The following is a 13,793-nucleotide window of genomic DNA, read 5'->3' on the forward strand; positions in this document are numbered from 1 at the left end:
GAAGTGATGGGACCAGATGCCATGATCTTAGTTTTCTGAATGTTGAGCTTTAAGCCAACTTTTCTTTTTTTTTATTTTATTATTATTTTTTTAAGCCAACTTTTCACTCTCCTCTTTCACTTTCATCAAGAGGCGCTTTAGTTCTTCTTTGTTTTCTGCCATAAAGGTGGTGTCATCTGCGTATCTGAGGTTATTGATATTTCTTCTGACAATCTTGATTCCAGCTTGTGCTTCTTGCAGCCCAGCGTTTCTCATGATGTACTCTGCATATAAGTTAAATAAGCAGGGTGACAATATACAGCCTTGACGTACTCCTTTTCCTATTTGGAACCAGTCTGTTGTTCCATGTCCAGTTCTAACTGTTGCTTCCTGACCTGCATATGCATCACACACCATACATACCTCTAATTTGCAGGTGCTTTTGCTATTATGAACTATGATTTTTATTGTTGTTGTTCAGTTGCTGAGTCATGTCCAACTCTTTGTGACCCCATGACTGCAGCACCCAGGTTCCCTTGCCCTCCAGTATCTTAATGAAGTTTCCTTAAATTCATGACCATTGAATCAGTGATGCTATCTAACCATCTCTGATTTTTATTAGTTAATATTACTGACTACTGACTATGTATTAGGTAGTGTCCTTAAACTGGATATAAATTATCTTAGACAACCTCAGGATAACTCTATTAGACGAAGTTTGCTGGGAGAGGTCACAGAAATTCTTTCTCTATTTTCTGTAAGTTGTGACATAGTGAAACATTCCTGTTTGTAGCTACTTGGCATACTAATTCTTTGGTGACCATATCTAGATCTTCCCAAGCAAGTCTGATTTCAAACTTTCTGCCCCTCATAATCAGAGGCATGGTTCAGAGGAATTGCAGCAGAAAATATATCAGTAAAAACTTTAAAGCCACATATTGACATACTGTAAAGATCATGATGAAAAGATGTTAGAGAAAGCAGACAAAGGAAACTGAAGTTCTCAGACAGGTGTTGCCTTGTAACATGGGCTCTGCCACTAAATGCAGGCCACTCCCTTTTGTCCCCTGATCTTAGGACTAGATCATATGTCCTAACAGTGGTCTTATGGGGCTTCCCTGGTGGCTCAGATGATAAAGAATCCACCTGCAATGTCAGAGACCCAGGTTCAATCCTTGGGTCGGGAAGATCTCCTGGAGGAGGGCATGGCAACCCACTCCAGTATTCTTGACTGGAGAATTCCATCTGTCCTCTCCCCTCTTCAAGAGGATACTCTTGAAGTATCCTCTCTCTACTTAGAAATCTCTTGAATGCAAAGAGCCAGTGTTTGATAAACCTTATCATAATTAATGGTTTCCCAGGTGGCACTAGTGGTAAAGTATCCACCTGCCAAAGCAGGAGATACAAGAAATGCAGGTTCTGTCCCTGGGTTGGGAAGATCTCCTGGAAGAGGAAATAGCAACCCACTCCAGTATTCTTACCTGGAAAATGTCAAGGCCAGAGAAGCTGGGCAGGCTACTGTCCATGGGGTCATGAAGAGTCTGACATGACTAAGCAACTGAGCATGCGGTCATGCTATCATAGTAAAAAAGTTTTGCCCATAGTAGCCACCTTTAAATCTATTATCTCTTGTGATATTTAGCCCAAACAAAAATGGAGTTCTTCAATATTTGTGCTCAATTAATTTACAATTGATAAGATCACATAGTAAAAAATCATTGATATTTCAATTTTTTCTGATAAGACTACATTAAAATAAGATTTATGCAAACAGTAGCTCAGTTCATAAAGAATCTGCCTGCAATGCAGGAGACCTCGGTTCAATTCCTGTGTCAGGAAAATGTGCTGGAGAAGGGATAGGCTACCCACTCCAGTATTCTGGGCTTCCCTTGTGGCTCAGCTGGTAAAGAATCTGCCTGCAATGTAGGAGACCTGGGTTCGATCCCTGGGTTTTGAAAATCCCCTGGAGAAGGGAGAGGCTACCCACTACAGTATTCTGGCCTGGAGAATTCCATAGACTGTACAGTCCATGGGGTCACAAAGAGTCAGACACGACTGAGCGATTTTTACTCATGTGCAAACAGAATGCAAGTATATTGAATATGTTCCTCATTACTTGCTGTGGGAGTTTTAGTAAAACTTGGTTTATAGGTAGAAAGATCTTTCAAAATGCTCATACACTTAAAAAAAAGTGTTTATTTATTTGACTGTACTGGGTCTTAGTTGCAGCATATGAGTTCTTAGATGCCGTATTGGGATCCAGTTCCCTGAGCAGGAATCAAACTCAGGACCTCTGCTTTGGGAGTGTGGTGCCTTAGCTACTAGACCACCAAGCTGCTGCTGCTTAGTCGCTTTAGTCACGCCCTACTCTGTGCAACCCTGTGGACTGCAGCCTGCCAGGCTCCTCTGTCCATGGGATTCTCTAGGCAAGAGTACTAGAGTGGGTTTTCATGCCCGGCTCCAGGGGATCTTCCTGACCCAGGGATCGAACCTGGGTCTTGCATATTGCAGGCGGATTTTTTACTGCTGAGCCAAGGAGGTCCCTCTTTAGTTTAAAAAGCAGTCCAAACATGAATTATTGATACTGAAGATCTGCTGATGTTATTTGGCATTGGGGGGAAAAAGCAGAAAATTCATGAGCTGGATTGTCAAATGCCAAATAACACACCAAGATGACTAGTTTATGGTGACTTTAGAAAATTCCAAAGAACAAAGGTTTATCTCTCTAGAATACCAATGTAGAATCTTCAGGTGCTGAAAATGTTCATGTTATTTTACTTCTGCAATGTGTGCCTTATACAACACATCCCCAAAAGGACACCAACTCAGTAAAGTTATATGAACTTGAATAACAGCTTTTGGTTTTATAATAAATACACAAAGCCAATTAAGAAATAAAATATGCAACTTTTTAAGGCTTTTTATCTAAGCTGCTCTTATCTTAGTTTCTCTATACCAAGTCTATACTAATGGGCGTTTCTTTCTGTAGGGAGATAAAGAAGCTGAATTAGGGCTTCCATTTTCCCCGCTTTGCGATCGGAAGTCAACGATGGTGGCCCAGTCCCAAATAGGTAATACTGACAACTGGTGGTCGTGGAGAGCGAGTGTGAGCCTGTTAGTTTTCAAATGGATACACAATGTTGTTCACTCATGAAAATCCACTCAATATGCATGATAAATTTAATCTTTAGACTGATCTATATGGGGGTGAATGGTAAGAATTTTGAAACGTTCTCACAAAATGAATCAACAGAGCACGGTTAGTAAATAATTGTTATTCTTTTTGTAATCCTTTTATAAAATACAGAGCTTTCTTCTCTTTCTGTGCAAGAGACAGCATTTTTTGTTGTTTTGTTGCTGATTATTTTCTGTAATTTAATTCTTTATATATGGAATAATCCAATGAAAATATTAATGTATCCGTTCTGTTATCACTAAATTTGAATAATATGCCTAATGTACTAGCTCACAGTCTTTTGGGAAAAAAATTCTTAGGATATGAATATGTGAGGGAAACCAACAACAGGAAATTTGTAAAATGATATTGCTCCCAACCTTATTTATTCTTTTCATTTGTGTTTATGTTGGGAACTTCAAATCCAGCCCATGATTAAAACGTATTATTGCTATTGTTAATATATGAAAATGGTATTCCCTGGGCCAGCACCTTCGTTTCTGGCATATATGACCAATAAATGAAAGACTCACCGCCTTACTGCTGTAGTTGGTCCTGCACCACCTTCTCCAAAGTGGTGATCACCTGTCAGAAAGCTTCTTGCTCTCACCGTTCCCCCTTCCTACCCATGTTCCAATAGCTGTTTTCCTAGCTGCCATAACACAGGTGCCTCTCATCATTTACAAGGTGTGAACATGGCAGGTTAAGGGCCTCTGTGGGCAGACTGAGAAAAATTAAGTTTCTGAGGCTTGTTGCTGTCCTGTAATTGCTGCCATGTTAGTAAAGGTGACTCATTTGACAGTCTCTAGATCCCAAGCATTTAAAACCATAGCCAAAACTTGAAAGAACACCCTGGTGGTCAATTAACATCGACTTAACTTGGAGTCATCAATTAAAACACAAAACTACTGAGGTTTTTTGAATTAAAAATGTACCTTAATATACACTATGGTGAATCCAATTATTTGAAATGGGAATTACTTTATCCAAGTTTCTGATGAATAGGATATTTTTTAAATGTAGATATTTCCCAGGACACTGTCATTTAAAAAGCATCCCCACAGTGTTCTCTTATATTCAGATGATGGTCTGTTGCTTCCAGTTATGTTTAAGGCAACAAACATTTGATTTCCAGCACCACACTTCTCCTGGGCCCTCAGGTGTTGAATGTACACAGAGCTTGTCTTCTTCTCCACCTAAACCCAGGTAGTAAATGCTCCCTGGAGGACCACGCCCCATTCTCTGTGTGTCATTTTCTAGTTTGATGACTACTGTAAATGTGAAAGTCTTTATGCAGTCCTGACAACTCAAAGTGGTGGGATTAATGCTGTCTCCCAGAGATGCTACTGTTCCCTGACAGATTTAACAGAATACACCCACGCTCTGTGAACTAACATTTTATATCCTGAGAATAATAAACAGCTATATGAAATATTATCTCACTGACAGAAAGCTCTGACTGATATAGTATGAGAAAAAAAAAAAGTGGTTGCCTTTCTGTGGCTTGAAAAAACATTTCAACTATTTAGTTTCTTTGGAGTTTGGATATTATTTCTTGTTAGTCAATAACAAAATTCAACAAACAAGTGAAGATTTTGTAGAAAGGAGAGTGATCCCTCTCATTAATAGCGAAAAACAAATAGACTCTGGTTAGTCTGAAATTATTGTTAACAATAATATGAGGCTGAATATTAACAGGAAACAGTACACTTGAGCTAGCAAGTTTAAATTGTATCCCATTTTCACTGCTTGAGAGAGGATTTTGTAGAGCAGTTAAACTCTCCTAAAGATTGTGTTATTGGATTAAAATTAATTGCAAGGGGTAAACTAAGCCAACATTGTAGTTGAAAATTGCTATCAGGAGCATTAGAGACTGAATTATTACTAATTTAGAATTTAGGAAATTATAACACTTGACTTTATTGATATTTATTTATAACACTTGACTTTATTGATATTTATTTATGTTTTTGCTTTTGTAGGTTTCATTGATTTCATAGTAGAACCAACATTTTCTCTTCTGACAGACTCAACAGAGAAAATTATTATTCCTCTTATAGAGGAAGACTCGAAAACCAAAACTCCTTCCTATGGAGCAAGCAGGTTTGATTGTTTTCCTTTTGTGTGTCTTTTCTCTTTTACTTATAATTATCTTTATTATTCCTTACATTAAGCAGGAAATTCTTAGAAGAATTACTAGGTAGTATTGCCACCTAATGGCTCTATAATATATTGCATCTGCCTTTGAAATTAGGAACTTGATGTTCCTAATCAAGAAAAAATATCCAAGTTTAATACTAAGGAGTATTACAGAATCGTATTCAGTACTCAGGAGAATAAATATTATTTTAATTTTTATTGAAATGTATGAGTTATATCCTGGATATATTAACATATCCAATCATGGTAAGCAGTTGGGAGAGGCGAATTGTGTTGTACAGCCCACTTGTATATCTAGAAAGATGCCTACTTCAAAGTTAGCCTATTAGATGACATGAATACAATTGATCTGGATAATGTGTAATAGTAAAGTCCATTTATATACAATTTAAAACATTTCAATCTAGATTTTTTTATTGGTAAATGTGTTAAAGGATATTATTTAAAACGTCCAGTTGCAGAAAAATTATGCTAAATTCTTGCCCATATGAACATATGCTGCTGCTGCTGCGTCACTTCAGTCGTGTCCAACTCTGTGCGACCCCATGGACTGCAGCCTACCAGGCTTCTCCATCCATGGGATTCTCCAGGCAAGAACACTGGAGTGGGTTGCCATTTCCTTCTCCAATGCATGAAAGTGGAAAGTGAAAGTGAAGTCGCTCAGTCGTGTCTGACTCTTAGCGACCCCATGGACTGCAGCCTACCAGGCTCCTCAATGCATGGGATTTTCCAGGCAACAGTACTGGAGTGGGGAGCCATTGCCTTCTCCCATATAAACACATAGCTGTTCCTAATAACATACCAACAGGGTCCTTAAATGTTGCCCTAGTGAAGAAACAGAGGGGATGTTCTACCTGAGAAAGATCCAAGTTAGCCTGGCAATCAAATGATGGAAGGAGGGGCAGGGATGGTTATCTGACTCCAGAGACACCTGGTGTCTCTTTTGTGATGTTCACCAGTGGCCTCACGACTAAGTCAGCTTGTCTCAAGATTCTGCTCCTCTCTTTAGGCCTCACCCACTGCCATCCCCACCCCATAACACATGCTATGGGATTATGACCTGCTGCTCTGGCCCTGTCCACGAGGGGAGGAAGGTGAGCAGCACTGGGCCTAAGCTGCTGCCTTTCCTGCTTCTCCAGCTGGTTTTGTAAAGTGTATCAGGCTTTGCTTCCTCGTCTCATATTCTGCCCTTGGCATTTTCTTGTTTCTTTGGTGTTACTATTAGCTCAATAATCTATATGTTATCTCACGTTGCTGATTCCTTTAGACGATCAAATATGAAAGGCACCACCAATGATGGAACCTACTCCCCCGACTACTCCCTTGCCAGCGTGGACCTGAAGAGCTTCAAAAACAGCCTGGTGGACATCATCCAGCAGAACAAAGAGAGGTGGAAAGAGTTAGCTGCTCAAGGTACAGTTTATGAGGCCTTCCTCTATCCCTCCCTGTCCTAATGCCTCCTCTGAGATGCTGGATTGTGTTTCTCCCTAGATTTCCTCTTTTACAAAATATGAAAGCTCTTAGAGGTATTTATAATTTGGCTATTCATAAGAAAATTGGTTTGACTGTTAAATATAAAGAAATTCTGCTCTGTGTGTGCCATGTAGGCTGTAGAGGTATTGACGTGGGTGACAGTAAAGTGGATGTGAAGGAAGGCTGGGACAATGAAAGAGTAACGAAGTTTTACATGGCATAGCATCCTCCTGTCCATTTCTAGACGTGCTTTTGATCCTGTGTTTCAGCTTTCCAAATAGATTTTGTGTTGCACTAGGAAAGCAAGACTTTGTGTCAGAGATTTTTTTTTTTTTTTCAGTTTTACTAAGTTATTTCTTTGGCTGACAGTTTCACTCATGAGTTGGAAAGGTCATTTGTAATCTGCTACTGAAGAAATATGTCCCTGGCATATCATAGGTGCTTTAAAGTTATTTATTGAATGTGTTTTTGAATCAAAGAGTGAATGAATAAACTTCACTTTGAATCTGTTTATTCAGAAGGGAAAACAAATGAACATATTCTCAGAAATAGGAGACAGGAGGGAAACAAGATTTCTGAAACGCCTCCTATGTTCCAGGCATTTTACATGTATTATCCTATTTCCTTTTACAACTGTCTTTTGAAGTGGAAAATATTACGCTCATTTTACAGTCTGGAGATAGAAGATCATACAGCTTCTAAGTGCTAGAGTCAAAACTGATTCTCTACCCAAGGTTTTTCCCACTGCATGCTATTATACTGTCCCATATCTTCCAAGAAAGTATGAAATATTTGAGTTGAATATGAGTTAAAATAATATGAGCTGAAATATTTATATTCATATAAAATAATATGAGTTGAAATATTTATATTCAACAAATCCAATAATTCAATTGACCAAAATGCACTCTTCTCTAAGAAAGTTTTAACTAAAATAAACAGTGAACCCCAAACATCAATCCATCACTTAGAATCTATTTGTAATAAAGGAAGCTCTGTGACAGAATTGGATTAAGTACTACAATTGCTCTCTTTCTAATAAACTTTATTGTGTTGCACACAGAGGTAAATTTTAGATTTGCATGAAGTTCTCAACTTACATTTCTGACATTGAGTAATAATAACTCAGTCCTGCAGGTATAAAATGTAGAACCAAGATTTGAACATAGGAAGTCTGGCTTTAAGCAAATTAAAATCATAGAGCATTTTAATAATATAATTTCCAAGGGTACTTATGTAGAGCATTCGTTTGAATAAAGAAACTTACGTTGAATTTTATTTATAAAATTACATACTTGGTTTCTATTTCCAATGCAATGGTAAACTAGATAAACTTAAAGAAATATGGTGAAAAACAACTAGCAATGCTGGATGAAATACTGCTGAAAAGACATTGGCACCCGTGGTGAAAGTCAAAGTGTTAGTTGTATCTGACTCTGCGAACCCATGGACTGTAGCCCACCAGGTACCTCTGTCCGTGGAATTCTCCAGGCAAGAATACTGGAATGGGTAGCCATTTCCTTCTCCAGGGGATCTTCCTGACTCAGAGATTGAACCCAGGTCTCCAGCACTGCAGGCAGATGCCTTACCATCTGAGCCACCAGGGAAGATCTGGCACCCAAAGGACCTGTTCAAATAAAGATAAAACAGAAATTCAGAGAAATACAGGAACTCTGGAGCCAGATCTCTCCTGAGGGCATCTGTTTACTGAAGTCATGGGTTTGCAGACTGAATTTACTACCACATTGGGTTTATGCCAGAAGTGCAAATTTGGTTTTACATTTAAAAATTTTATTACTGCACTCATAATCTTAATGTAAAAGGAGAAACATATAAGACCTCAAGAGACGCAGAAAGAACATTCAAGAAAATTCAGTATCCATCCACTTTTTAAATTCAGAGGAACATTCCTAATCTACTATTTTTGTTTTCCCACTTGTGTGGCCTTCATTCTTACTGCTTGAGGTTTATTTTTTATCCCAATATATTTCTTTATGGTTTGAAATATTTGTACTCTATTCCTATTATTTCCATAATTAGAAAATGTTAAATCTAATAATAATAGTAATCAATAATCAATAGTAAATAACAGAAAAGTTAACCAGTAAGTTTACCTTTCTACCAAACAACAGAAAAACCTTAAAACAATTTTTAACTGATATTTTATTTTTAAAAGTTTTAGAAATAGACTTTATATTTAGTAATTAAAATTTAAAACATCTTGAAATTCAAGAAGACAATGTCTTTTTAAAATTGTTTTGAAAAATCAAGCTCATGCAGGAAGACCCCTCCAGGGTTCTTCCTCTGCCAGCCAGATATGTTCCTCAGATGACCATAGGAGAGCTATATCAGACCTTCCAGGTCCATTTGATTGCTGGGAGTTTTTTTTTTTTTGTTAAATCCTGATGGTCTAGCAGTTACTCCAAACTTGGACCACAATCTCAAGCTTGCAAATGTGGGGTTTCCACATTTGTTCTAAACTAAATCCACCACTTTATATTGGAGAAACTGTTTTTTTTTTTTTTTTTTTCTGTCTTATCCCAACAAATTGCATCTACCTGTGACAGCAAAGCTGGTTTCCATTCTCAAGCTGGTGTTGGTGGGGGAGGTTGAGAGCAGTTCCAGGCAAGAATGTCCAGATTCCTGCCGTTTGTACCAGAATCTCCAGGAATTTTTCAAGAATAAATGCTTCTCAAAGTGTCGTGTTGCCTTGATTGATTTCCAGTGTGATGGAATAATTGCTTTTGTCCATGTTTTCCAATGCTGTGCTTCTTTTCTGTGCAGGCCAACTGAAGTCCTCTCTCTCCACATGGGTTTTGGGAAAATTAAATAAGTTGATTTATATAATTTTCTTACAGGTACCTGAAATAGTAGCCATTACATGAATTGGCTTTTATTATTGTACTTATTCCTTACTGTGCTTCTGCTATGTGTTCTAGGAATTAGGAGTACAGTAAAAAACAAACAAAACAAAACAAAAAACCTAGAGACACTTACCTTCATGAAAGAATTCAACTTAGGAGCAAGATTACAATTTTAAATAAGGTGCATAGGAAAGATTTTACTGAGAAGGTAATAATGTCAAAATACATGAAGGAGGTTAGAAAGACCTATGAGGAGGTCTGGTATAAGGGGTTGGGAAATAAGTTTTCAGACAGAGGAAATGACCAGCACTGGGGAGTGGAGCTTGGCTGACATGCAAGAAATAACAGGAGGTGAATGAAACAGGGAAATTAGGCAAGTGGGAATAATGTAGGCATGTGGTAGATGGGTAACGTGATGCTGCATCATTGGTTTGGGTCCAAGAGAGAAAGGAAACCCAATATATTTTAAAGAAGAAAACTAAAATGATACAAACTGAAATTTTAAAAGGATTGCTCTGACTACAGAATGGAAACTATTATGTTTGTTACGTAAAAATGAGAGTGGTGAGAAGGAGGCAAGAAGCTGCTGTTCATGACCCAGAACAAAGATGTGGGCTCGTTACGGGTAATAGCGGTGGAGGGACAGTGTCTAAACTGTGGATACCTGATCCAGTAGGCACGAGTGGGAAGGGACAGCACAGAGATTGGATTCTGGATATATTCTGAAAGTAGAACTGGGAGAATTTGTTAATAGATTAGATGTGCCATGTGAAATCCAGAGAAGAGTCGAGAATAATGCCAGTTTTCGGTTTTCTTAAATGTTAACCGTGTATGAGTAAATTTCTATAATCATTTTGCAGATCACTTTGGCATTCTCTAGCAAAGCTGAGGATGCAATGCTATATTTCCCCCAAATCTCACTTGTATGTTTTTACCTTAGAGAGGCTTTTGCTCATGTGCATCAGAAGACATAAAACGTTCATTGCAGCATTGTTCATGAGTGCAAAAAACCTAAAAACGGTGGCAAAATGGATTCATAAACTGTGATTCTTATTCATGTTCATACAGCTGTTAATATAAACCTTCATCGTGAATATTAACAGGGATGAAAGACACAAATAATATTAAGCAAAATATGCAGCTGCTGTGTAATATAGCAAGACACCATTTATAGAAAGTTTACAAAACTGAAAACTGAATAATAGGTTTTAGAATACACACTAAAGAATGATAGGGGAAAATATTCATCATTGTTCTAGGGAAAGGATGGAGAATTTATTTAGGAGTTAGTAATATTTTATTTCTTTAGTTGAGTTCTAAGTGAACACCGATGTTCATTTGGTTATGCCTAACATACATGCTTTATATATGTAATATAATCCATTTTTATGAATAGAGTATTTCATAATAAAAGATTTTTAAATGTGATCTGCTGCAAAAACACAGCAACCAAAACAGCCTTCTGTTTTGGAGTCAGTGTGTATCAGATACCGCCATTGTAATTTCCCATTGCCATCACCTCTGGTCTGAAATAGACTGAAGATGAAGGTTTCCTTATTATAATTGCATTAAGATGAAAAAAATCAGGTTATATGATGCTGAGAACTTTGGAATATTAGTTAAACATCAAGGTTCTGAGCAAATGTTTAATCATCGTTATGCTACCTCTGGACTTCCCTGGTGGCTCTGATGGTAAAAGTGTCTGCCTACAATGCAAAGGACCCAGGTTCGATCCCTGGGTCAGGAAGACCCCCCTTGAGAAGGAAATGGCAACCCATTCTAGAACTCTTGCCTGGCAAATCCCATGGACGGATGGAGGAGCCCGGTAGGCCACAGTCCATGGGGTCGCAAAGAGTCGGACATGACTGAGAGACTTCACTTTCACTTTCATGCTACCTCTGAAACTATATTTCATAGTTATCTCAAAAACATCCCACTAATCCTAGAGCCTTGGATGGTATGGATGACTAGGTTCCATGGTAGGTAGCTCCTGGGTCATCAATAAAACACTTTTAAAAAGAATAATTTCATTCAATAAGTTCAATTCAGGATCTAAGAACATCTGTTAAAGAATGTTGTATGAAAATTCATTCCTTTTTTAAACCTATTTTAAACTTTAGACTTTTTATTTTGTATTGAGGTATAGCTGATTAACAATGTGATAGCCTCAGGTGAAGAGTGAAGGGACTCAGCCTTATATATACGTGTATTCATTTCCCCCCAGATATCTCCTCTCCCAGCCAGGCTGCCACATAACATTGAGCAGAGTTCCATGTGCTAAACAGTAGATCCTTGTTAGTCATCCATTTTAAATGTAACAGTGTGTACATGTCCATCCCAAACTCTCTAACTATCCCTTCCCTCGTCCTTTCCTCTGGCAACTATAAGTTCATTCTCTAAGTCTGTGCATCTCTTTCTCTTTTGTAAGTGCATCTGTATTATTTATTTTTAGACTCCATATATAAGGGATGTTGTACAATATTTCTTCTTTGACTTCACTCAGTACGACAACCTCTAGGTCCATCGATGTTGGGGCAAATGACATTATTTCATTCTTTTTAATGGTTGAGTGGTATTCCACTGCATACATCGTCTTTAGCCATTCCTCGGGAACATTTAGGTTGTTCCCATGTCTTTGCTATTGTCAACAGTGCTGCAGTGAACATTGGGGTGCATGTATCCTTTTGGATCATGTTTTTCTCCGGATATATGCCCAGGAGTGGGATTGCAGAGTCATGTGGTAGCTCTATCTTTATATTTTTACACATTCGTTTTTGATACAGGGCATTTTCAAAAAGTAAAGCCCTTAAATGGCAAACACAAAAAGGAAAAAAAATGCTTTCTTCCATCCCAAACTCGTTTTGGTTAAAGGTATCCATTTAGAGTGAGTAAACGCGTTCATTATCTATTCAGCCTTCCTTAGCATCTTAAGTCTCTGCCCAGTCTCTACCTTCTTCTGTACTACTCAAGAGCAGACAGGAGATTTTAAGAGTATGTGGCTGTCTTTCTACTGAGCCATGTGGAGGGAAATGGTGGAGAGAGTCACTCTTCTATTTCTACCTATGGATTTTCAGACAAATCACATAACTTTTCCTACCCTCAATAAATGTTATTATTGGGAAAATCATATCTTTCCTAATGAAGGAGCAGACATTCCCATAAATTCTGACCAGTCTCCATTTATGCCCCAGAGTTCTGAATGTCTATAGTGCAGCATTGAGAACAAGGCATCAAGGAAATGAGAAAAAGAGTACATTTGATGGCCAGTGGATGAGAGATACTTCCAATTAACCACCAAGAAAATCCTTTACAGAAAAGAAATGTGTAGTTTATAAAGTGCCACATAAGAGTAACTCATTTTCACTGGTGACCTGCCTTCCTATGTCATGAACAATGCCTGTGTCTGAAGCTGAGATGGAGGAGTAGATTAGATTTTGTTTAGAACAGCCCCAAGTGGCAAACACAAATATCTGTTCTCCCTCGAAGCAAAAGAGTTGCTTTTTAAAGTTACCTAAGAGTCTGGATTCTCTTTAGACGTGAGAATTCCAAACTGACCTAGGTCCACTAAAACTAAAACCATAAATGAATCCCAGATCTGTTTTCTTTCCTATCTTCTCAAAGAGAATGTGTACTTGAGAAAAACTAGTTATGTCCCAGGGTGAAATCTGGGTGGTCAGTCTGGAATGGAATGCACTGTTTTTCTTACGGTACTGAGTAATTTTATGACTTATTTGATATTGATTCAAACCCCAAAACACTAGGCACAAAGAAGATTAAGAAGTGGAAAAGGAGGCACCGTGAGAACTGAGAGGCTCCTGGAGTCGCATTGTGTGCAAATCACAGCTGTTTAGAACCAGAAGAAAACCTAGAGCTAGCTTAAGGCAAGCCTGACGTTTTAGAATATCTATTAAAAATGTCAAACATACCAGTGCTTTCTAGTTTCTTTTTGTGACATATTCCCTACGTAGTTGCTCTAGAGGCGTAGAACGTGTTCAGTATAGAATCAATCATCTGAAACTTTTGAAACCTACTTTGGCTTAGTAGTTCATATGCTCCACCAAAAAAAGGAAAATAATGGAGTTTTTATTAGAATCTCTTTGATATAAATTTGGGGGAATTGTCATCTTTATAATATTAATTCA

The 13,793-nt window shown here is 38.0% G+C and overlaps 1 protein-coding gene across 2 annotated transcripts in view; it reads left to right on the plus strand.

Annotated features, from left to right (window-relative positions):
* The window catches only part of PDE1A (phosphodiesterase 1A, calmodulin-dependent), a 397,000-nt gene that overhangs the window by 343,095 nt on the left and 40,112 nt on the right, over window positions 1–13,793 (plus strand). For both annotated transcript variants that reach the window (XM_010833841.1, XM_010833842.1), the window contains 3 exons: window positions 2,969–3,050; window positions 5,137–5,257; window positions 6,582–6,727. In XM_010833841.1, the coding sequence (XP_010832143.1) occupies window positions 2,969–3,050; window positions 5,137–5,257; window positions 6,582–6,727 (349 nt within the window). The remainder of the gene's footprint in view (window positions 1–2,968; window positions 3,051–5,136; window positions 5,258–6,581; window positions 6,728–13,793) is intronic.

Source organism: Bison bison, unplaced genomic scaffold (assembly GCF_000754665.1).
Source record: "Bison bison bison isolate TAMUID 2011002044 unplaced genomic scaffold, Bison_UMD1.0 scf7180017863946, whole genome shotgun sequence".
NCBI classification, from domain to species: Eukaryota; Metazoa; Chordata; class Mammalia; order Artiodactyla; family Bovidae; genus Bison; species Bison bison.